General features: G+C 45.7%; 1 protein-coding gene across 3 annotated transcripts in view; it reads right to left on the bottom strand.

The window, feature by feature from the left end:
* LOC119174481 (trithorax group protein osa) overlaps positions 1-25,131 on the bottom strand; it is a 186,209-nt gene that overhangs the window by 105,526 nt on the left and 55,552 nt on the right. For all 3 annotated transcript variants that reach the window (XM_075895575.1, XM_075895577.1, XM_075895576.1), the window contains exons 2-3: positions 14,870-15,085; positions 7,321-7,836 (exon numbers count right to left, since the gene is read on the bottom strand). In XM_075895575.1, the coding sequence (XP_075751690.1) occupies positions 7,321-7,836; positions 14,870-15,085 (732 nt within the window). The remainder of the gene's footprint in view (positions 1-7,320; positions 7,837-14,869; positions 15,086-25,131) is intronic.

Genomic DNA, 25,131 nt, shown 5'->3' with positions numbered 1-25,131 from the left:
TCCTTAATTACCACTCCCGTCTGTGCAGAAATCTTAATCGGGTTTTGCCACCACCGTTCGCACTACTGCTTGGACTCAGATACTGCAGCAACAACTCAACCTGAATCGCACACTAAGAGAAACGCTACAACGAAGCGCTAATGCAGCTTATGCAGACATATTGTTCGTTCAACAACTTTGTTGACACTGATTTCGTACCAGCGGGTACTTGCAGCGAGAGAAAATGTAGGTCAAAGTCCGGCTGGATTTCACTTAGAGGAGCCCTGACACAAGTAATCACCGCATGGACTCGTAAAAGTACCCTAGTGCCTCAGGAATTGACAGCCGCAAAAATTTTCAGAATTTTTCAGAATCCGATTTGCCTCAGAAAGACCAGTTGCCAACGCACTGAGGTGACTGGATGACCGGCCTCTTTGTGTGCTGGTCCTATTACAGCACCATTCACATCCCTCGACAGCCCACAAGGCTGTGAAAGCCCTCTTGTGTTTTTTTGAGGACGACGGGTTTGGGTGAACGCCTCTGACTTGCGGAGTTCTACAGGCTGCAGTGAATTTACTGTCCGCATCTCCCTTTTTTTTTCTTTCTCTTCCCTCTTTCTCATCTTTATTGTCCCCTTCCCTAATCCCACAGTGTAAGGTAGCCAATCGGATGTCTTCTTGGTTAACATCCCTGCCTTCTCCCTTCCTTCCTTGAGAATCCGTCTAGTGCGAACGAAGTTACAGGCATCTGTCACACGCGCCAGGCGATTTCTCTCTCTTTCCTATCAGGCAGCCCACTAAAAGTTACGCAAAAGAGGAGGGGAAGGTGATGAAAAAGAGGCAGGACGATGCATCCGTTCAGCGGCACACGTTATGACCTTGACCACAATTTTACTTTTTCTACTTTTTCTACATCGAAGCACGTTTGCACATCCCGCGGAGGCTAGGCGGCTTACGACGCTCAAGTTAGCCGATGGCCGAGGACTTTGGAATTATGGAACTGTCCTTTTGGGCCAATAGCATCATTTGTCCAGAGAAGAAGGAACGATTTCTAGCCGACATCGAAAAAGTAATGGTAAATTCCTGGCCACATGTCTAGCCACAATGTTCACCTCGCGTGTTCTCAGGAGCCTCGACTACAGATCTGCAGTGTTTATTTACATGGCATGCCAAAAAAAAAAAAAAACTCTTGCAGAGCCCTAGTTTATTTTTTTTTTTTTGAACACGTTTCAAATAATACTTCGTTACCATTCCGGACGCAATGGTTCAATATGACTTCCCTTAACTTGACACTTTAACTTATTGACTATAGTTATAGAGGTACGTAGTTAATGTAGCCAAAATTTATATTACAATATGGTGCAATTCTTGAAACGACGTCGCCTCCTGTTGTACAGCCGCGGCCACGTCTGTGTAGAGCACGCGAACAGCCGGTTGTTGCTCTGCGGAACGATACCTTGGGGCAGTCAGTATCAGGCTCTAGCGTGGTCAGCCTGACAACTGGGCCATGCATGCTCCTGATACACCACTTCAGAGCCCGAAACTGCCTCAAAATTTCGGCCAGCAGAGCAAAGACCGGCTGCTCGATCGAGCGCTCTACAGAGACGTGGCCGCGGCTGTACCTGCATTTTGTGGAAAGAGCACTTCGCATTGTGAAATGCCGCCACTCAATTAACACATGCGAAATAATTTTTCTCGCTAACGCCGCCACAAAGCACGCAAGCGGCAACGAACGGTGGCACGATGTTACTAATCACTCGCAGCCACTTAGTCGGCCTCCTATAACAATTTATACAGCAGCATTGCAGGGCTAGGGTTGCCGGAGACAGCCGGAAAAAAAAAAAAAGCGATCGCCGCGCGGTATCATTTTCACCGGCCCCGCTCGTGTGCGCATCGGGGAAAAAAAAGGGACGTCATCGTCAGCACTGGCTGATAACGAGTGTCATTAAAAGCGCGGCTACAGACGCTGACGACGCGCACCAATTAGCGGAGAGCACCCCGACGACGACGGGCTTAATTAATACACACGCACGTACGCATTTTCGGAGATAGTGCCTCATTCTTACGCACGTGTGAGCAGGTCACAACATCATACTCATATATATATATATATATATATATATATATATATATATATATATATATATATATATGTGTGTGTGTGTGTGTGTGTGTGTGTGTGTGTGTGTGTGCACTAGAAAAGAATCGATCAAGAAGGACGTATGTAAAAGCGTTGTAACTGATGCGAGCTACGGTACAAACAAGTCACGAGTTTCCAAAAGACCGGCTTAAGAAACAACGAAAAAAAAAAAAGAAAACGCAACCCACGTCATCATCCACGTAGCGGCGCAGCGGGGGGAAAGTGAGCGAACGAGCGAGAACGCTCGTGCACCGGTCACTAATTCGCCGGGGCACTGGGGCGTGACGTAATCTGGGCGAATGAATTGGAAAAATGAGCGCGCGCGCCGATACTCTCTTTTCCTTGATCTCTGCCCTTCCCCGGCGTCATCGAGAAAACCTGTCTTTTGCACACGCGCGTTCTGTCCCCCTCTCACAGTTAGCGAGACCTCGCGGCGGATGAGGGGGTCACGATCGCGAGCGGTGCTTCGGACGGCGATCGCTAGGGGGAACTGCGGCGCTCCTGCCGTTCGGCTGACGCGGAGATCGATGGTCTCCTTGCGGTTGGACCAGTTGAATACTCTTTTAAATAATTTAAAATTAGATATATATGTGTAACGTCTCAAAATCTAGGCATTGTTATGGGGAGACAACTAAAGAAGGGCGTTAACACAATAAAATTTACACCGTCACAGTAATATGGGTGAAACAACCCGTATGGCGAGAGTAGTAGGAACTACCTGGTCCTTCATTTCGTCTTTTAGTTAAGTGGCACATAACTGTGGGTGGAATTCCAATACACCACATTTTTCGCCTCGTCGGTATGCGGCATCCATGGTCAGCAATCGAACCCGCACCCTCGCGCGCAACGCGACGCTGCGGCCGCTAAAGGCAACACTGTGGGTGGCACATATTTTATCACGATCACAAAAGAGGAAGAAGGAGGGCTCGGCGCCCTTCTCTTGTATTGTTATTTCTCACTTTTTTTCTTTTTTGTTTGCATTTTTCACCGAAATATTCGCAATAAATGGACTTCGGTTAGCACACGAGACGCACCAGCAAGGTTGTTAGCAATGCTAAGCTCATGCTTCCAAACTTTCAGGCACTAACGTTTTTTTTTTCTCTACAAATTAATTGGCATACAACTTTGTGTGCACGAACATACATAAAAAATAAATTTTCATTTAAGTACCATCATGTTTGTTCAAATGCATTTCCGCAAAAAGAAGAGCCCAGGCTGACTTTTCAGCCAATGGACAACAATCTCTAGAAATAAAAATGCGGTACCTCCTCCTCTCTCTGTCTCTCTTTTAAACCTGCAAATGACAAGGGTATCGTGTATTGATAGTGTCCGCCAAAATTTTGCCAGTTTCCACAGGCTGCTCAAGGTGGCAGCAGTCGTTTATGCTGGAGCATTTCGAACTAAGTGAAAACAGCAGCTGGCAAGTATGGCATAAGTTCCTTCCGTGTTCTCCAGTTGCTACGATACAGCCACATAAAGTGCTCTTCCACACTCTGAAAGAGCAACGTGCACGCACAAAATATGAAGGGACGAGGAATGCATGCGACGACAGTAAGCGGCCAATATTAATGCATGCCAACAGCATGCAGTAAGTCGGACAGGACAAATCGTGTTTCGAGATTGAGAACTTGGTCTTGTAGGTGGGCACTTGGTGAGCGAACTGCGCTCACTCAGCAACTCAAAGGCAGTGCAATGTGTACCGGCAGACTCTGCACAGTCATTTGCATATTTATGGGCATTGTCGAGAACCTGGCTCTTGATACCAAACTAGTTGGCCTTCACCGTGTCGCGTTTCTCGCACGCTAAACAGCTTTGGTGGTCATTTACCTTAGAATGGCTCACAGTACTTCTTTTTTTTTTTAAGGAAAACTATGTTCACAATAATGCAACGCGTCATCTCCAACTTCTATGGATAAATGGCCAACCAATGCACAGCAGTATAGGGTATGCGGAACAGGAACAAAGAATGTGTTAGTTGCACGTAACCCATTCGTAAAATTATTAACTGTAGGAGATTATGAGTGGAGATAGTATTGATAAAAGGCACAAAATAGCACACAGACACTCACCACGGCTTAAGAAACATACGTAGAGCTTTTAGGCCGCATATCGTTTTTGACACCAAATGCAGACACAGAAACAAATGTGGCTAAAGATGACCCAGCCAATGTTCAAATGATAAACATCCCACCAAATTTCCTCCAAAAACAAAAAGCAGAGTCTCTGCAACAGTCGTGAACAAAAACAAATATAAAGATCATTATTATCAAACGATCCAATTTAAAGAATAAAATGGGGCTACTACCAAGCCCTGAAAATTAAAAAACAAGAAGGGAGAAGAGGGAAGAAGCAAGGCTATAAGTTTTTAATGAATACTTCATTTTTGTCTGAACGGAACGGCAGATAGCAGCGGCACGCTCATTCAGAGATGGGGAGGACTATGAATGGGGAAAGTGGCACGCTAGTAAACAACCCTCCCATAAAAATCGAAGATGAAAACCTCCAATCAGGAGTGAACAGAGTGTTGTAGCAAAGCTACAAATCGATGAAGCTGCAGCAAACCACCGTCACCATATTGATGAATCTTCTTCACTCTCCTGTGAAGAGCTTTAGGTTTTCCATCTTAACATTATGCAAAGGCGCCAAGTACGCTATGGGACCAAATGCTGTTATCCTGTTGGGTTTCTACTATAAACTGGCTTGGTCTCTTTTATACTAATGGTTATTATTGTACACGAAGTTTAGCACCATGCTAAGGTGCTATAACCTAAAGATACTTAGTAATAATGTAGCAGGCAAATATCGCTAATGATGTAATAAACGTCGCCATTTCTCCTGTGACAATGTCATCTGATTGCATTGGTGTTGAGCAGACGGGCCTGTTCCAGAGAGATGTAAAGAAGGATGAGAACATTCACCAAACAAATGTGATTACATTGAGAAAGTGGAGGTGCAGTGGAGGAGACGATGTCCTCACAGGCAGAAGAGCCGGCATGGCAGATCTGGTCAACCATTCCTCCGTCCAGATGCCTCTTTTTCACGAGGCAGCATCTACAACCTATTCCATCCTCTCGCAGCCGAAGGAATGCAAGCCACTTCACTGCACAATATCTGTGGTTCTCTTCCGGAATATTGAAGTTCTCACAATATACCGAAGTCCGAAAAAAAAAAAAAACTGACGCTCACGTTACTGAAAGGCTCTCAAAAGCAATGCCAGGGCCAAAGTTTCTCATTGATCCCGAATGTCACATCTATTTATTTTACATCCGTATTCCACAGCCTGACATATGTCAAGCCGGCCTCTTCCTTTCACGCATGGTGGAAGCACGCAAACATGTAATGGTATTGGAACAAGCTGGATAATCTTTAAAGCATGCTAAGGGCCTAAAAAGTAAACACATGCAAAGATGCAACACAAGTTTGAAAATCTACGTGGATTGTGCATTGTGGCCACCGTGCGAGAATTGCAATAGTAGTAGTACCAGTGACGACACTTAGTGCTCTGTAGAATACTAGAGGAGTCCTTGAAGGGATAAAATCTGGGTGATCATAAACTCCCTTTCAAAAGGCGTGGACGGTCATCCAAAGTCTGAAACTGTAGTAGCAAATAGTAAGTATAAAACTAGGGCTAACAATCAAACGCACATTTGATATCCAGGTTGAGTCTATGAATATGTACCGTACTAACATTTGATCACACTGTCATTCGTTCCAAAATATAAAGGTACAAAAAGAAGGTATACTCGCTTTGTCACCAGGAGATATCCATGCAGAGTTTCACTCTGCCACCACAGTGTTTTACACTCGATCATGCTTTCAGTGCTCACACTCTCGTGGTTCAATAGTAGGCTGCTAGTGGGGTTTTCTTGCCGACTAGTATTAGCTCTGTGGCTACATTACATATATGTACTGCAAATCAACAGCTGTCGTTTGGAGTGGAACATCATTACTTCCTTTTAGCAAAAAGTCCTCACTCCGCCTATTCTGCTAAAGCCTCAAGCATTGAAGGCATTCGTTGCACACGGTGGAAGCTAGGTGGGATGAGAAAAAAATCGCAAGGCCTGCGCGGGACACAAAGCAGTGAAGGAGTAAGCTGGAAGAGCTACTCTGCGACTTTCTTTGGGCACCTACAGCACGTACAGCTGCGAGGTACTCTCCTCACAATAGTACTTCCAACGCATTTTGTAAAGTTACAAAGCACCTACTACATGTCTCAATAGGGTGCACCTATGTACCAGTGCACTCCGTTGTTGGTGTGGCAATGGTAAGCACCGTCTGTGATGGGTAGGAAGCAATAAACCGCACATTCCAGGTGCAATTCACAGGGTGGTCGGCCTAGTGTGATTCTGCTCTTCTACCATGCATTGTGCACAGGAGCGTGGGTCCACCTGGTGGCACGTTGGATAGGCTGTGGTATTCCTTGGGTAGTGACATTTAATGACATACGGGAAGACGCAGTACGAAAGACTGTGGGAAAAAACTTTCTTTGATTGAAATTTTAATGGAGTTCTACTTGTGATGTCCACAAGTTAATGTGTGTCCACTGGTGGGTTATGGCACTCCTCTTTTGTTTCAGTAAGGTGTCCGAGGACGGTCGTGAGATGAATCAGGTGCAAAACCCCCCTGTGCCTATCTTAATATGATGCACAAATTCACTTTATCACATAACGCCAATTCATACATAACGCCAATTCATGTTTTCTACTAAATTTCAGAAATAAAGAGGTAGAAAAAAAAAATATATATATATACCTGCTATGCTTTCAAAGCCTTCTTAAGTAACAGTAAGGTAGTGCAGCATGAAGAAAGAATGATGCCAAGTAATTCAACTTTTAGAACAATATAGAATGTTGCAATTCTGACTGTTCAATACGTTTTCAGAAATCTTCTCAAAAATACAAGATAAAATTTTTTTAGTTTTTTCTCCGCGCGGCACCCTTATATTTCAGGCAACAACACAAAACCACAGAGGCCTTAGTATTCTAGTGCATACTGACATAAAAAAGAAAAAAGCTTTGCACCTATATCTCAATAGTGCTGTTTGACGAATGCATATTGGTAACGCAATCTAGATGCTGCCAATGTTCTGAATGGACATTTAAATGAAGGTGCTCCTGGTCACATCAAACAGAGCCATTCCAACTCTGCCCATGCGATGCCCTGGCTGGCACATTATCTAGAGTGAAGGGAACCCCAACTTACCGACTGCTGGTGTTGCTGCTGCTGCTGTTGATGTTGCTGCTGTTGATGTTGCTGCTGTTGATGTTGTTGCTGTTGATGTTGTTGCTGCTGTTGATGCTGCTGCTGTTGATGTTGCTGCTGCTGCTGTTGTTGTTGCTGCTGCTGCGACACTGAAAGTCCTGGCGCACCTGATGAAGACATGGAGGAAGAAGACGAGGAGGACGAAGACGTAGGGGCCACTGATGCAGAGGAGGACAGAGATGACGACGAGGCCGAGGTGGGTGGTAAGGGAGGCCCCACAGCCGAAGACGAGGAAGAAGGCGGGTAGCCACCGTAGGCCGAAGGGTGAGAGTTGGGCGTGCCCTGCCGAGATGGAGGACCGTCGGGGCCACCACCCCGAGATGGTGACGCCGAACCCTGGGCTTGGGGCGGTGGTGTGGGCCTCTCCTGCTGGTGAGGTGATGGTGCAGGCGAGGGTGGGTGGGGTCCACCCACCTGCCCAGGTGGCGGCTGGGGACCAGTTGGGTAAGGCGACATCTGCACAAGACAAAAAGAGCCGCAGTTAGAAGAAGCGAATGTGTCACTAAAAAGCCACCAAATTTCGCTTGACTAAATTGTAACAGGCACAACTTAAGTAATCTTGACAATGCCTGCATACTGTCACTAAAACCACGTGCCTTCTAAGTGAATCTAATTTCATTACTGCTCGAAAAACCGAAAAGCCACTTTATGTCTTATGTAACGAGCCCTGTCACAAACTGTCTGTGTAAAGAGTACGGGACAAACTAAATAAGCAATGAATGCGTAACCATTTTAATATCATACGAACACTCCCACAGTATGCAGTACTAGAAGTGATGACTAGAAGTATGTGCTCGAGTTGTTGCTGTTAGTTTTTGTAGTACAATATGTTGCATAAGGGATTGGCAATAACTTTAAGCTTCGTGCTTTTATAGCAAGAAAGGCAGCTTTTGAGTGTCTCTATTAAACTTCATTCTCCTGGCTTCAGTGCGTAACTAATGAATGTGAAAGCAGGAGCTCTAAATTGCTTCAAAAATGTCACACACAAGTTCTTCCTTTCATGGCATACCCATTCATTAGAAATAATGAGGATGAAGCAACTTTATTTTAAAAAGTCCAGTGAGTTCTTCGGTGATTGGGACAGATATCCTCACGTAGGTGTCAGTCACAAGCCCTCGAGCTCTGGAGGCTACCTTGGAAGGAGTAATATGTTTTTCTCTTTATCTTGACTGGAACGGTTATATGTAAAAACATAGATGTGTTTACATAAATCACACAGCAGAAGGGCCACCAACTGGCACAAATGATCATCAAAGTTCGAGCAGACACCACTGCCTGCAAACAAGACATAGCCGTTAGAGCCGCTATCAACTGTAAAGAATAGATTATTGGTTCACGCTAGTGAGCAGCACGAGTAAGCAACCGGAATACAGTAATACCTCGTTAACTCGAAGTTGTAAGAACGAGGGAAAATTTCGAGATACACAGATTTTCGAGATAAGCAAAGTTGTACTAATCACTGGAAAAAAATCGGCTCTTTTCAGAAAGATCACTACTACTTATTGGCTCTTCAGCGGCGGTTTCTTATGTTTCTTTTCGCGCAGGTTTAAAAAAGAAACAAATAACACAAAAGATCCTTTAACCGGCTGGGTTTTGCTGCACTGCCATATTATTTAGAAGAGAAAACCTGCCTAATGCTCGTCTGCTTTGTGGTCGTACTCTGGCCTAGGAAGGCGTCCTCCAGCTGCTTGACGCATCAGATCAGTCTATCTGTCCCACCACTGCCCTTGACCTTATTTCGAAGCAAGCGCAGCAAATTTCTCATCCAAGAAGATGTCGGCATGTCTCGAGGTAGTTCGTCATTGTCCTTGTCTCCAACTGTCCCCTTCGTTAGTGGCCGTTTGAATGATTTCATCGTCCGTCACTTCCCTGGTCACTGGCACATACTTCTCACACAGTGCATACTTCAGAAATGTCATGTCATTTTCGGAGGTACCGTCACGTGCAAGCTTAGTGACCTCCTGATAAATTTTCCTCACAGTCTGAGAAGTCATCACTCTCTGCCGTCTCTACTTCTGGCAAACCGGCAGCATGTGAAAACCCAGTGTGCGGAAAGCAGTTGGCAATAGCCATTGCACGAAGTTGCTGCCAAGCACTGCTGAGAATGTGTACTGCTCCCAGCAGGTCAATTTCTTTGCCTTTGCCTTTTTAGTAAGACAACGAAATTCTGCTAAGAAGGTCCTTTCAGTGGATTTTTCGGACGACTTCGATCACACCTTGGTTCATCGGCTGCAGCACAGAAGTCATATTTGCAGGCAGAAACTCGGCTGCCACTGTTTCCAAACTCTATTTTGCAGTGGCCTGGGCAGCTGTCAAAAATGAAAAACAACTTTTCTGTTTTTCTTGGCCACCTCGTTATCTATAGCGCGAACATACTCTTCGAAAAGAGTAGCAGTCATCCACGCTGCTCTATTCACACGATAGATAACCCCATTGCACAGGCATGCATTTCTAAAGCACTTATGCTTAAGAGCTTTGCTAATTATGAGTAACAGCAGCTTCTCTTAACTTGTGGTATTTGCCTTGAAAAGGACAGTGACCTTGTCCTTCAATTGTTTCACTACCGAGCACACTCCACTTTTCGGTGTGAAAATGCCGGCTCGGAAACATTTTATAAAAAAAGTGCTGCATCGTCAAGGTTGAAAATGTCGCTGTCGGCGTAACTCTCCCTCAACTTGGCGAGCCGGCTGCTGCACAAATTGTCTGCAGTAGCTGCGTCAACAGTGCCACTCTTGCTATGCATTAACATGAACGCCACACTGTTCCTTATTTTTTGAAGCGGACAAGCCAGCCGCTGATAAAACTGAAATCCGTGTGCCCCATTTGAAATGCCAGAGCTGCCTTCTCCATCATTATTGCTGTGGTGACGGGAAGATTGGTTGCTCTGGCGTTTAGCAGCCATAGCATCAATACAGCTCCAACGTCTGGGAACTTCGGCTCTCTAGCCCGCTTCCACTGGCTGGAGAAGCTCTGCTGAAATCTATCCAGCACCTCCTGCTTGTTTTTCAGCACTGTCGAAAGCATAGACAAAGGGATACCGAATTCCAGAGTGATGCTCGATTTCGTTCGGCCTCCTTTCTCCATTTCCTTAATTAGGGCAACCTTTTTTTTTCCCAACATTAAGGACTTGCAATACTTTGACGCCATGCTTGCCACACTCACAGTAAGTTGCCACTCCTCACAGTCAGCGAAAAATCCGTACCCCTTACTTTGCGCAGATGAGCGGAAGTCGCAACTCTTAAAATCATGTGCACTGCACAAAGTGAACAAAACAAACTACACCAAGCGTGGGCAGAGAGGCTTCCTGCTAAGCGCATGTGTCACATGACCTGCCAAAGGGTTGCTTTGCAATGTTGATATGTTGCTGGGTTGAGACTTCGCAATTTGCGGAAAGCATCTACGTGGAACCTATAGGAAAATGTTCAGTACCACAAAAAATTTCAGCTTGCTGATTTTGAGACATTTTTCGACATTTTTCGATAACGAGGCATTAGTGTACAGTGCAAAAACAAGTTTGTAGGACCACAGCGGCGCTCTATGCAGCACATGTGTAGTGTATGTTGCACACCACCCGAGTGGCATGCATGGCTTCAGAAAGTGCTGAAATATGAATGTTTTGGACAACATGGAGAATGACAGAATCCATCAGAGGAGAACACCCAATGATTCACGCATGGCGGTATGCACGGCTTCTGTCTCAAAGGAAGGATGAGTGAAATCACCAAGTAAAAAGCACTACAATGTCAACTGCCTTCTGGAGTGTCCTACTTTGTATACATGATGCATTATTTAACGGCTTCTCCAATATGGATCCATATCTATGACGGTGCCTTATAAAGTGAACCCCCTACAGAACTTCAACTATTCTTTCTGGCCGCAATTATGAAAGACAAAGAGCTACATAAGCGCATATTGAAGGGGCCCAGCAACATCTCGTCGGTGTGATTAGAAAATGCTGCCCATTGGTAGATGAGGCTTTCGAGAATATGCGAGCCGAACATTATAGCGCAGCACGTGACGTCAAATTTACAACTAATTTTCGAAGTTAAATAGAAATCCTTCCTTTTTTCTTTACAAATGATGCTATTACCAAATGACTGTGCCATGCACCCAAATTGATAGGTTTGATTTGAACATGAGGCATTGCATAGTTACAAGGACATTGCAAGAGGCCACCACAAATGGAGCTATTCAATAGTTACTTCAAAAAGTGCTGCAGGGCCCCCTTTAACTGTAGAACAGCATAGGCCGGACAAGCCTAAATAGAGAAGAAGATACAAAATTGCCTAGGTCATGAGAGAGATCAACAAAGAAGAAGAAGCGTGGCCTCAGCAATGTACAGCCCATTGCCAAACAATCACCAAGGTGAAGAAAAAAAATGAGGCAAAGCACTGCTTGAGAAAAACATAACTTAAAACCTATATCGTATTATATGGGGGTTTTGTGTTCCGAAACCCCAATACCAATATGAAATATGCCGTAGTGGAAGGCTCCACAAATTTTGGCCATCTGGTGTTCTTTGATCTGCACTGACAATGCACAGTACACGGGCCTCTACTGTTTCGCTTCAATCGAAATACGACCGCCGTGGCCATGATCGAACCTGCGGCCTTCAAGTCAGCAGCCCAGCACAGTAGCCTCTGTTCTACCATGGCGGACATAACCTAAAATCAAGTGTAGCTCCTTTGATACACTTGCATTATGGTACGAGTGATGTCGAACGACCACATTCATACCACATGTCCTGTCGACAATCGACCACATTCATACTATCAATCAGGTAATAGAGAAATGCTCAGAATATAATCAACCACTATACATAGCCTTCATAGATTACGAGAAGGCGTTTGATTCATTAGAAATATCAGCCGTCATGCAGACACTGCGGAATCAGGGCATCGATGAAGTATATATAAGCATCCTGGAAGAAATCTACAGGGGATCAACTGCTACCATAGTGCTTCATAAAGAAAGCAGCAGAATACCAATCAAGAAGGGTGTAAGGCAGGGGGACACAATCTCCCCAATGCTATTTACCGCGTGCTTACAGGAGGTTTTCAGAAGCCTAGAATGGGAACAGTTAGGGAAAAGAGTTATTGGAAAGTACCTTAGTAACCTGCGCTTTGCCGATGACATTGCATTGCTGAGTAACTCAGGGGACGAATCGCAACTCATGATTACGGAGTTAGACAAGAAGAGCAGAAAGGTGGGTCTTAAAATTAATCTGCAGACAACGAAAGTAATGTACAACAACCTCAGAAAAGAGCAGCGCTTCGAGTTTGGTAATAGTGCACTTCAAGTTGTAAAAGACTATGTCTACTTAGGGCAGGGAATAACCGCGGAGCCAAACCACGAGATTGAAGTAACTAGAAGAGTAAGAATTGGGTGGAGCACATTTGGCAAGCACTCTCAAATTATGACAGGTAGATTGCCACTATCCTTCAAAAGGAAGGTATATAACAGCTGTATCTTGCTGGTACTTAGCTACGTAGCAGAAACCTGGAGACTGGGTTCAGCTTAAGTTTAGGACGACGCAGCGAGCAATGGAAAAAAAAATGGTAGGTGTAACCTTAAGAGACAAGAAGATAGCAGAGTGGATTAGGGAACAGACGGGGGTTAAGGATATCATAGCTGAAATCAAGAAAAGGAAATGGACATGGGCCGGGCATGTAGCGCGTAGACAGGATAACCGCTGGTCATTAAGGGTAATTGACGGGATTCCCAAAGAAGGCAAGCGGGTTAGGGGGAGACAGAAGGTTAGGTGGGCAGGAGAGATTAAGAAGTTTGCGGGTATAAATTGGCAGCAGCAAGCACAGGACCGGGTTAACTGGCGGAACATGGGAAAGGCCTTTGTCCTGCAGTGGACGTAGTCAGGCTGATGATGATGATGATGTCCTGTAACTGCATCCCAATTGCTTGCATAACTTTAAAAAGTGCTTAGCTAACCCTAAAAAAATATACAGCTCTCATTTGATTTCCCAGTTAATATCCAATTGCTTCTGTCTATGGAAAATAAATTGTAATTTCCCAGTATATTAAATATTTTTTTATGTGAGCTGGTTTTCACATTGACAGCTTTTGAGATGTGAGACATTTTAAAATTATCATCAGAGTTCATTCTACCTCAATTAACTATTCGAACTGCTGTTGTTCGTAGAAACTTGACTCTACAATATGGAATAACTCTCCCCTATCACTGCCAGCAAGTTCGCTTGTGACACCATCATCTAACTGACAAATCGAAATGAGATATTGCAACACACCCTGTTGCCAACGGCCCTAAAAATTCAAGTACACAACGCACACAGCACTGCCTCAGCAACAATGAAACTCCAAGTTCTATGAATCCCATTTACAAATGCACCAGTGTGACCAATATCTTGCATGTTTCCTCCCAACACAGATGTCTAAGCATAAACTAGGAAAACGCAATGAGCACTCACAAAGGGGCTTTTGTAATTTTTCTTAGTTCAAGTGCCAGGCAGAAATTAGAAACTCAATTCATATGATTCACGGCTAAGACTGCTTCAAAAATGTGTTTTAATGCTCGGTCCAACTTTCCAACTTCCACACAGCAGTGCTAAGCTTTATTGAGCATGATTTTAATAATTTACAGGTTTTCTAAACAACCTCAAAAAGCTATCATAATATTAGTACATGCTGTAGGGGCTACTTGTGGCATGTTTTGTATTAGCACCCACCCTCTCTATAGTTCCTGTGTGGTTGTGTCTGTGGAAGTTGAAGACATGTTCAAACTGCGAGAAGCAAGACGTTAGACACGATATAACACGCGCATACAAAGTGCAGTGTGTGCTCCGTTTGTGCATGTTCTATGTGTCTCTAGTGTGTTGCGTTGTTTGCTTCGCGCTGTTTGGACACCTCTTCAAAATCGATTAACCAACTAGTCAAACAACATGCATTATTTCAGTGTCATTGGAGCAAAGTTTACTATTGATAAGAAAAAGTCTAACACAGCCGTATAAAGCTTTATTGTAACTTTGGCTTCTCAAATATTTTCGCTTGAAACTCAGGCCAGATAGCAACTGCCGTGAAGTATGACATAGCCTTTCACCAAAAAAGAACTTCCCAATGGCCTCGGGCTTGCTGTAGTTAAAGCCAAGGGCCTTGAAAAATCATTACAGATACTGCTCATTTACACTTTTGCATGCGTACTTAACAGCCAATTAAATCACGCTCACTCTAAAAATAAAAAAGCCTAAAATAGTGTGCGGAATGCACCCCACTTGTCATCAGCCAGCTGCAATTTGTCACCGGCAGGCTGTGCACATCAGAAGTTTGGCCAGAGTAGCTGTAGTCTTGAATATTTACTAGCTTCTAGATCATGGCCATGCGGGTAATGCAACGGCCATTGGCCCTCTCTTTATCCAAGCAACCAGAGGAATGATGCTTGCGGGCCCTCCACAGATAAGCCTTATCAGCACCGTAACAACAGTGCAAGCAGCAGTGGACGTCGAAGAGTGAGACCTACCTGCTGCTGCGGGTATCCCTGGCTAGGCGGCCTCGGCTGTCCTGGGTAGGGTTGCCTCTGCTGGTACTGCGTGTACTGAGCGGGCCCCATGTAGGGCCGCTTGGCCGCTGGACCACCTGCGCTCGCAGCCCCGCTGGCCGGGGCAGCGCCGGCACTTGCAGGCACGGCGCCGCCACCACCACCACCACCACCAGGATCGTGCATGGTGCCACCAAGCTGTGGAGGAGACACGAAAGGAAGAAGCCAGTGTGATCAAGTGGACCCTGTCTACAAATCAGATTTCGCACCAAGTAAATGCTGGCTTTACGGATGTACAACCATCGTGCAACAAGCGTGGCTTCACAAAAGTATAAGATCGGTATCATGGGCAAGCCGTTTCCAATGGGTTCACAAAATACATGCTCCACGAAAAATCAGCTTTCGAGCTCACGTATCAATGACCTGTTGTTCTATAGGTACTCCCGAAAAATATCAAACACGCATCAATCGAAAACACTAGTGACACTTCGAGAGGTGACATACCTTAAACCGCGAAAACTCAAAATCAACTTTTTTCATGAAACACATTTTCAAAAGTCCTGTGCCTTGTTCGTATTCTTAACTGCACGCAGAAAGTTAGAAGCACCCGATACAGCGGGCTGACAGATCAAGCTGCAAACGCCATACTATTTCTTAGAGTGTTAGAATACTTACACAAACTGTTAATAAACCTTTAAGTTACATTAACACCTGGTCACATGAAGACTGATTTTATGATTTTTTTTTCCCCTAATCCAACAAAAATTTCCATTCGCCGGCATGTACCCATAGAAAAGCATTCAATGCTGTCATAACATTGAATAACAAACCTTTTATGCGCTTCAACCTCATTTAACAAAGGTCTTTCAGAATTATATAAGCTAAAATGCAGTGATTCAAGTCCTAGGGTTTGCCTTTACAATGCTGCACCCCATGGTCAGCGACATCTTGTCGAACGGTGCTGGGCAGTAGTGGTTTGTTATTCCTGCAAATACTCCCGCGGGAACATTGTGGTTGCTTTTATGCTCTGACTACTCGCACATTAACTGCACTCATTCTCCCTGCCTTTCTACCTCATCCGTTCGGTCCACAAATGGGAGGAATCCACGTCCATGTTTCCGGACTTGGTGATGTGCATTAGCGATAAATAAATGCTGCAGTGTGCGCGGGCAATGCTAATTAAGGTTACGAATGGCCGAAAGCTCACCTCGACATAAGTGCGAATTAACCGCAACAGTTCAAGCACCCCCGTGACTTTGTTAAATCAAGCTTCAACAGTTCACATAATCGCCCTAGACACACACAGATCTCCCCCAACGCATAGCACTACCTATTACTTTGCTAAATTGACACCCGAGACGTAATACAGAAAGAAAGAAATAAAAGTAGAACGACACAGTTTGTTCCTACTAATTGCTATATTTGCAACAGGTAAAACACAAACGATGTATCTCACCAGTAAAGTCAGCACAACAAAGTGGGTCCTGGCTCAAAACGACATTAGGACAATCGTTCAGGTTCAGAGCACACCATTACCAGAGACTCCGGCTCTGTTTTTAACCTCCAGCTGCAGAACTTCAATAGCTCTCACAGACTTCTTCGACCATGCACTGAATACAACAGCAACTAGAGGGCAACAAAACAAAGTGGCGGGTATCGCGAAACATCGCGCAACAACCGACGACGTAATCATCGACACTGAGCGGTTCATAATCGCCACGCCAACTGCAATACGGTGCTCAAAAAAAAAAAAAAAGGGGGCTAAGCGATCACTTACGCCTACAGAAAAAAAAAAGTAATGAAGAGCGATCAAAACAGCAAAGAAATACGGGGCATCCGCGAGTGACTAATGATAGCGGCGAAAAGAAGGCCAATAATAATAAACGAGTAAAGCATAAAAAAAGAAAGCTCGACGAGCGAGCCGCGATGAGACAAAACAAAAAGAAGAGCGAGAAAAAGAGGGGGGGGGGGGACGAGCGGCGCACACTCGTCGGCGAGAAGAACGCGGAAGCGTGGTTGCCCAGGCGGGGCGAGGGAGGCAACAATAAAAGCGCGATGAATGAATGAAAACGAATGAATGAACGTAAGCCGAATGGAGGGCGGAGGGAGGTGACAATAAACGGCGAGAAAGAGGATGGGGGGGGGGGAGTGCCCCAGAGAAAAGCGAGACGCGAACAAGAATAATCATCTCCCTTCGAGAACGAGACAACACGGGAAAAAAAAAGAAAAAGAAAACGCTACAGAAAAAAAGAAAGAAATCGGCAAAGGCGGCATCAAGAGAAAGACTACTGGGGCAAGGCTTTGAAAAAGGCGAACGGCCGACCTTGAAGGAGAAAGAGCGGGCAGAAAGGAAGGCGACGAAAGAAACCAAACGAAAGCGTCCGCCGCCGCACGGAAGCAGCAGGCGCAGTGGCGGCACACGGTAAACAAACAAAACACAGAAACGCGAGGCACGCGAAATGAAGACGAAAAGCTTCGTCGTCGTCGCCACGGACAGCGCGCACGCTTGCAGCCTTCATCCTTTCTCAATGTTGTAAACCCCGCCATACACGTTTTTTTTTTTTTTTCAAGTGAAAACGCAACGCTACGCTTTATTCGTCCCGTACAATGCACCGCACCGTAGCTGGTGAGGCCAGCTGGCTTCGAAAACCCATCGCCAAAAACTATACGTCACAAAAAAAAAAAAGCTAGAGAGAGACTTGTTTTTTTTCGTATAACTGAATTACTCCTTCGCAATACCGAAATTGCCACGCGCGTCACAAGAAAACGCGCAATAATAAAATACGGGACCTTCAAGTTCCCGCATGAAAACAAGGCGGCGTCACGTTTCTACACGCATACTGCAATTTTTAATTTAATTTTTCTTTTCGTCTTTTGTAACAGTCTCACAGTGCGCGTGGGGGCGGGCGCCCATAGAAGAGGACAACGAGCTGTCTACGCTAGAGCTCGGAGCTAAACGGATCTTAGTTGGTCCTTTTTTTTTTCTTCGCTTGCCCGATTTCACACGAATACTCCAGGCAGAACTAATGGCAACTACCCTTCCACTGCGTAAACTCCCATCACGCACTTCTTCAGTAGTGGTGAAACAGAGTCCTTGTCCGTGTGCACTTCGCAAGCAGCATCTGTCTCGTCGAGCTGCCTCGCATAGCTTTATTCGTATATGGCGAATCATGTGCAGAACGTCCATCTGGTTTGGGTCGATTGATTGATTTGTGGGGTTTAACGTCCCAAAACCACCATATGATTATGAGAGACGCCGTAGTGGAGGGCTCCGGAAATTTCGACCACCTGACTGGTTTGGGTCCCAGGCCACACTGGATTAGAATAAAAATGAAGCGGCGCACATCTTAGCGGCAGCATCGGTCAAAGGACCTGTCCCTAAATATTACTTATATTAAATATTCAAAAACCATCCCGCAATAAAACGATCGCACGATACACAAATCATTGTCTGCACGAGGATCGTACTAATTTTCTGCAATGAGCGACACAATTTTGATGATTGATTGATTTGTGGGGTTTAACGTCCCAAAACCACCATATCATTATGAGAGACACCGTAGTGGAGGGCTCAGGAAATTTAGACAACCCGGGGCTCTTTTAACATGCACCTAACTTTGAGAACACGGGCCTACAACATTTCCACCACCACCGGAAATGCAGCAGCCACCGCCGGAATTCGATACCGCGGCCTGCCGGTCAGCAGCGGAGTACCTTAGCCACTAGACCACCGCGGCGGGGCAACACATTTTTTTAGCATCTTAGGTATTTGTGGAGTAGCTCATGTTGCAGCACAAGACAATGGGAAGTTACGGTAACCAAATTGTAATGCAGAATATTGTAAAAAAATTTCTACCTACACATGCCTGGATTTGTTCCATCCCCCCAATGCATCTTACGTAGTGAAGAAACGATCAAACAGTTCTTTATGGAGTGCCGAAGATATCAGAGCCTAAGGCAAAGATTTCTAAAGCCACCTTTTCAGAAAAGGAGCTTTCTACATCGGCATTGCTCTACCTGGGGTCGTCCGGCACTGGGGCACTGTGACAGGGTCATTTATAACCCCCCCCCCCATGTTTATAATTAATTAATCAGAAAGTACCAAAGAGAATGCCATGTAAAAACTACCAGTACATCTATCCTTTCACCTTATTATACCCATTAATTAGTTCATACGTTCAAATTTAAATGCAACTGCATTGAAAGACACCAAAATTATCACAAATATTTTTTGTCCCTCTTTAGATTATCTTTTTCGCATATTTTCGCCCCTTTCTCTCCTCTCCCTTGCCCCTTTTTATTACTTCTTAATTTTGGTTAACTAATCATACTGCCGCACGCCATGTGGCCGATCACTCGGTGGTGGGTAGTGCCATTCTCCCGGAATCATCATCATCATCCGAGCTGAACCGGTCAGCGCTGCAACCACCGTTTACTAACCCCGCGATGGATTAAGCGGTGCACACCTCGTCACCACAGGCGATCAGACGCCAGTTCGCGGCGAAGCTTGTCCCCAAGAACATGCTACCGGGAAGACACGACAGAAGGCGGTCTGCCGGGGAAAATACCTTGATGAAAAGAACAAAGACTACCCATTCGTCACACGCGTGGACGCGGTCAAACAAAATGGCCAATGGTATACCGTGAGTGTGTTGACAGGAGGTGTACAGATAGCGCTTCGGAACAGGTGCCCTAGCTGTAGAGGACGAAGAGGTCGTTATTGCTTTGGCCATGACGACCGCCTCCACTAGAATGATTTCAAGTGACTCAAAGAGAGCTACTACAAACTTTAGAAAAGGAGCATCAACACGCGAGCGGCAAGGTTTCTGAGAAACTGCCAGCGTGATAAAACTATTGAATTTAGTATGGGTCCCCTGCCCACTCGGGGAATGCTGGGAACGAGGCATCGACTCATTTCATGAAATAACGACCTTCTACGGCGCGTCTACCTTCCACCCCATGAAAAGCTCACAAAAGCGCAGGCCATCTCGGCAACAAAATTTCGTGCGAGTACCCCTTTAAGGGGGGCCTTTAAGGGGCTTGGGAAGCGCTTATTAAAACACCGATTAAGGAGCCTAGACAGATAGCGATTGCTGCCTGGACCGAAAGGGTCGCTGTCCACGTGGAGTTACCCTAAAGCCCGTGCGTAATCCGTGAACAAGGTCGGCCTCCTGAATACAGTCAACAAAACGAGCGTCTTGTCATTCACGTAACATTTCGGTGGAAGTGCGGGGTATCGATCGCCGTACCTCCCGCAACGTAGTTAATAAAAGCGATCGATAATAATAAAGTACGCCTTATCCCCCAAAAAGTTGAGAGACGACGTACAATGTTTCAGGAGAATTCGTTTGAGACAATTACACTGTAATACCGTAAACACATAACGAGATGTGCATCGTGACGCGCAAAGTTTCATCGCCAAATTTTAAAGATGAAAGCTACCACCTGTATTTTCTATGATGCGAGACAAGCCTTATAATGCGAAATTAACTGCAATGGCCTTAAGAGTACACGTTATCAACCTGAAACGATCCATCGTTTCACTCTAGGAGCCGTTTTATCAAAGAGGGGTGTGCTAATACGCGACAATTTCGAGCAACGAATCAAATAGCACTGTGTTGCTCGGTTCGATACCAGAATCGAACAGTAAACATTGGAAAATATTCCAAAGACCGAATATTGATCGAATAGTTTTCGAGTAATCGGCACCGACGGGAGAACCACAAGACAACAAAACTTTATACCAGCTAGAGGTCATTCTATGAATCCCTAAAGTGATCTGCACGAAGCCCAAGCTCTTACCGAGATTATCTACACTATACTAACAGCCAGATGAGCATGCTTCTTCTGAAAACTCGACTTGTCCACTTTTTTACTACGCTGAATCTATATCGCATCAATCACCTGCTGTCTTCATCACGTAATAACTGCTTGCAGCTTCATGACTAACAACGGATGCCAGTGTTGCGTTTGCGCAAATTGCTTTTGCAGATGTATATTTAAACGCAGATAGTTATACGCTTTCGGTGCGCAAATAACGTTGTAATGATAGGCTGATCCGCTTCTTTACAAATTTAGCTGTATCCATGTTGTTTGGTTTAAAATTGTCTAGTTCTTGTGTCCCAAATTTATTTAAAATCAGGCGACAAAGTCTCACATTGTTAACGCTTAGTGAATGCTGTATTTGAACATACAGCTACAAAATATCTCGAAATCTCTAGTTGCTGTTCTACACCAATTTACCTTATTTTCTGCAATTGTGGCATTTTGAGCCCATTAAAGCTGTAACGGGCTTTGGCTTGTAAATATTTGTTTCAGATAAAATGTTGTGATGTTCTACGTCTGTTTTGAAAATGTCCTCGAGCAGGATTCGATTCGATTAGTATTCGTATCCGATTCGGTGTCATCCACTGTTCGATTCGTATAATATTCGGTTCCGAAATTCTATACTCGCACACCGCTAGTTTTAAATAATCGATAGCAGCAGATGAAAAGTCGGACGACAGTGGGCGGTCAATAACGATATGAAGAGGACAGCAAAGTGCAAAAAAAAAAAAAAAGAAGCAAGTTTTCGCTTCGAACAAACGAAGCGAAAACCACAATACCAGAAACACGCAGCAGTCTAGGCACACTCGAGAAACAGCAACACAGGGCTGGTTCTCTTCCCCTAGCGGGCTGCTCGTGCACCGCAGGGCCGTACGCTGAGGGCAGGAGAGGGGTGTGGCAGCTTGGGCTAGTTGGTGTGGCATGACGATAGCGCAAGAACAAAACGACCTTCTTGGCTCTGTGTCGTCGCTTTGTTCTCGCGCTACAACTACCTTCATATCGGCAGGAGAGGGATTGCGCCAACAGAGAGTCAAAAAGAAACGGACGACGAAAGTAACGAAAGATAACTACAAATTCAAGCAGTGTCCAACAAGGCATACACGTTTCTTTGTTTGTTTCCTCCCCTTAAGTGCTTTTGAGGTATACGTAGATAAGGCGATGCAAAGTATAGAGGCAATTGACGGAAACAAACAAAAAGTGGACGACTCGTTCACGAGGCTGATCACAGACCATAACGACGAAACGGCGCAAGGAGCGCACTTAGCACCCCCCTCCCTCAAAAAAAAAAAAAAAAACAGTAAACAGGGGCACTCACGCGATGTAAAAGAAGAGCTAAAAAAGACTGGCGAAAAAACAAAAAAACTTTCCCGTACGGGCATAAAGATAGCGTAAAGGGGAGGTCCACGCTACCTCCCGGCTTCCTCCATTCAGTTCCGAGGCGAGCCGCTTCGGAACTACTACGGCCGCTTCGAAGCAAACATTAACGTAGAAACATTGAGCAAAAAAAAAAAAAAAACTGATGGCTAAAGATAGAAGCGAAACGAAGCCGAGAGATGACAAAAATAAAATAAAAAGGATGACAACGTGATGAGCGCGAACGGGAAGAGACCACGGAGAGTCAAGAATAACGAAAGTCATGTGAATAAAACAAAAATGGCGGAAGAATAAGTGGGCTGAGAAGTAGTAATGCCTGGCGAAGAAAGAAATGAGAAAGAACCAAACCACACCGAAGCCAGCTAAAGATAGTCGAAACGAAAAGAAAAACAGGGAAGGGAGCAAATAAAGCAAGCCGCGCGCCCGAATAATAAAAGGGTAGAAAAAAAAATACATACAAAAACGGAGAAACACAACGAAAAGCGGAGAAGAAAAAGTGAAAATACGCAGCGGCGAGACCGATTCGATCGTCGAAACATTCTTGATGCCTCAAGGTCGTCGGGGAGCAGCGCTCTCTTATTTGCCTTCGTTTACTTCCGTTTTAGCTGTCGTTTTCTTTTGGGGGAAATGCCGAGGAGCCGCCTTTTCGCAATATCTGGTTCGCGCGACGTGCATTTTCTCTTGACGTATTTGGGGTTTCAGCTCCTGCGACTGTAACGCTGCCCGGGCGGTTTATTTACCAATAGAAGAAAAAAAGCACAACCCCGCGAACTTGCACATCGAGAGGCACTCCCTTGCGTAACGGGAAACGTGCAAGGAATCTGGAAGGCCGCTTCCCGTAAACATGGTCTTTGAGAGCCGGGCAGACTCACAGATGGAGGCCAAGGATGTCGAGGTTGTATGCGTTTGAAAAGCAGTAATGCTCACAGACGATCGACACAAACACACGTCGTGCCCCGACTTGTTCAGACTTATGGATATGAATGTGTTTACAGCAGCAGCCGCGCGCAACGCTACGGAAATTCTTATAACTTTCCTGAAATATTGGTTACGCACATGGGAGGGCAAAAAAAAAAGTTAATAAAGGAAGACGAAGAAAGTGATTCGCAACAATCTCCAGCAAAGTGGAACACCTCAGCAGTGCTTCACAAGAGAAAGGATAAGGAGGGATCAAAATGGATAGAGTAGAAAGTAAAGATTGGTAGGTGGTTAGAGCAGTCCGCGGAAGTCCCCCCCCCCTCCCGCCCCCATCGGCGAGCGGTCGTCGAAAAGAGGACAACGCGGACGGGACAACAGTCAGCCGTGAAATTCACCGTGCGTCGCATTGCAGTACATCCGGAATCGGCCCTGATTTGACCAAGCGATGCTATCGTGTGATGACGTCACGTCATGACACGATATGTGGCGTGACAATATGACGCGAACGGTGCCGTAGATTATGTAGGTTTTCATACTTCCCTATTTTTCTTCTTCCTGCTATGTTTCGTTAACCCTTTCAGCCCTGGAATATTTATTTTTGTCAGACACGTTCTTATTACGTATTTCACTAATAATGAGGGTCTCAGAAGACCACAAACGAAAAATTCAGTCAGTAGCGTAAGTATTTATGAATTTACAGCCACGACGTAAATTAGCTTATCATGGGCATATGGTCCAGAAGCCACAAAAATCGCTTTTTTTTTTTGCTGCTGTGTCCTAGAGTGCACAAAACCTGAACAAACGTAGTATTTCAAAGTGTTGAAGCTCGTAAAACAACTTCAGGACTTCAACCCGTAATAGTGCCGCCTTCCAGCCTCTCTCTGCTTGCCCACGCCGTCGTCACCAACGACCTCGGTCTAGATTCTACTGCTCCATGCTCCGGAAAAATGAAACAACGGTGGTGTCGATCACATTGCGGATAGTTGAAGAAATACCTCTGCAAGAACGAGCTGATTTCACAATGGTTTCAAGGTTCTAGGAGAAAATTTGTATGGTGTCGTCAATTGACGACACCAGGGCCGAAATGGTTGAAGACCCTCGCGTAACGACCCACTTCAGGCTTTCACACGGGCCTTGAACAGTTCCGTTTCCATCGAAATGTGACCACTGCAGCGGGTATTCGACCACGCGACCTTCGGGTCGGCAGTCGAGCTAAGCAGTCAAGGCACTGCGCCATGTCGCCTTATGGCAGACAGAAACGAGGTGCCTTTCTTCAAGAACCACTACCATAACCAGTGGACCACCGAGACGTGTAAACACACCTGAGAATAAGGCGCGCTATTTTCGGTAGCATTACATATCGACGTCACGAGAATCTTTTTTCGCGTGTGCAAACATACTCTACAACGCTAGAGAAGAAGCCGCAGTCTTCCATGACGCGTAGCTACTTTTGCAGGTTAGTGTTAATCGCCACCGCGGTGCTGCCACGACTGGCACACTTCGCCGCGACATGACGCAAGCTGCTTATGGTCGTCACTACGGCGTGACCGGGACCCACGGCTGCGGCCACATCATCTAAGGAGCCGAACGAACGTGTAGGGCCCGGTTTTCTGCAGCGCCGCTTAGCTAAGCAGGCGGGTTATGTTGACTGTTACGATGAACCAGCAAGCAGTCGCAAAGCCGCGCCTAATACGCCAACCACTGGCACGCGTTCGCTCGCGCCTACGCGTCAAAAGCGTCAAATGCGCCTCTCGGCGTCGGCGTCGGAGGGGAATACGCGAGCAGGCGCGAGGGATCAAGCCGGGCTTGATATTTCGCCTCGCGTACGCTACGTCACCACGCGTACAGCGGCGCCAACCAACCAGAGGCCGCGCGCCAACCAACCAGAGGCCGCGATGACTCCGAATGCTGTGCCTAATGGCCGCCGCTTCGAAGGCACAGCCGAGTGCTGAAAGCAAGCATGAAAACTACTCCTAACGTTCCTGAATGACCGCTTCGTAATCTAGAACGACAACGAAACGACGAACGACTGCGAGTGCTACCAGCGTGACGCGGTTTCGTGCCGAGTTCGAGCGACGCCGACAAATCCAGCGAATGCCGGCCGGCTATGCTAGCGCCGGACCCCT

The sequence above is a fragment of the Rhipicephalus microplus genome, chromosome 5 (assembly GCF_043290135.1).
Source record: "Rhipicephalus microplus isolate Deutch F79 chromosome 5, USDA_Rmic, whole genome shotgun sequence".
Taxonomy (NCBI): Eukaryota; Metazoa; Arthropoda; class Arachnida; order Ixodida; family Ixodidae; genus Rhipicephalus; species Rhipicephalus microplus.
Note: the sequence above shows the minus strand (reverse complement) of the source record. Positions and strands in the feature narration are given on the sequence as shown.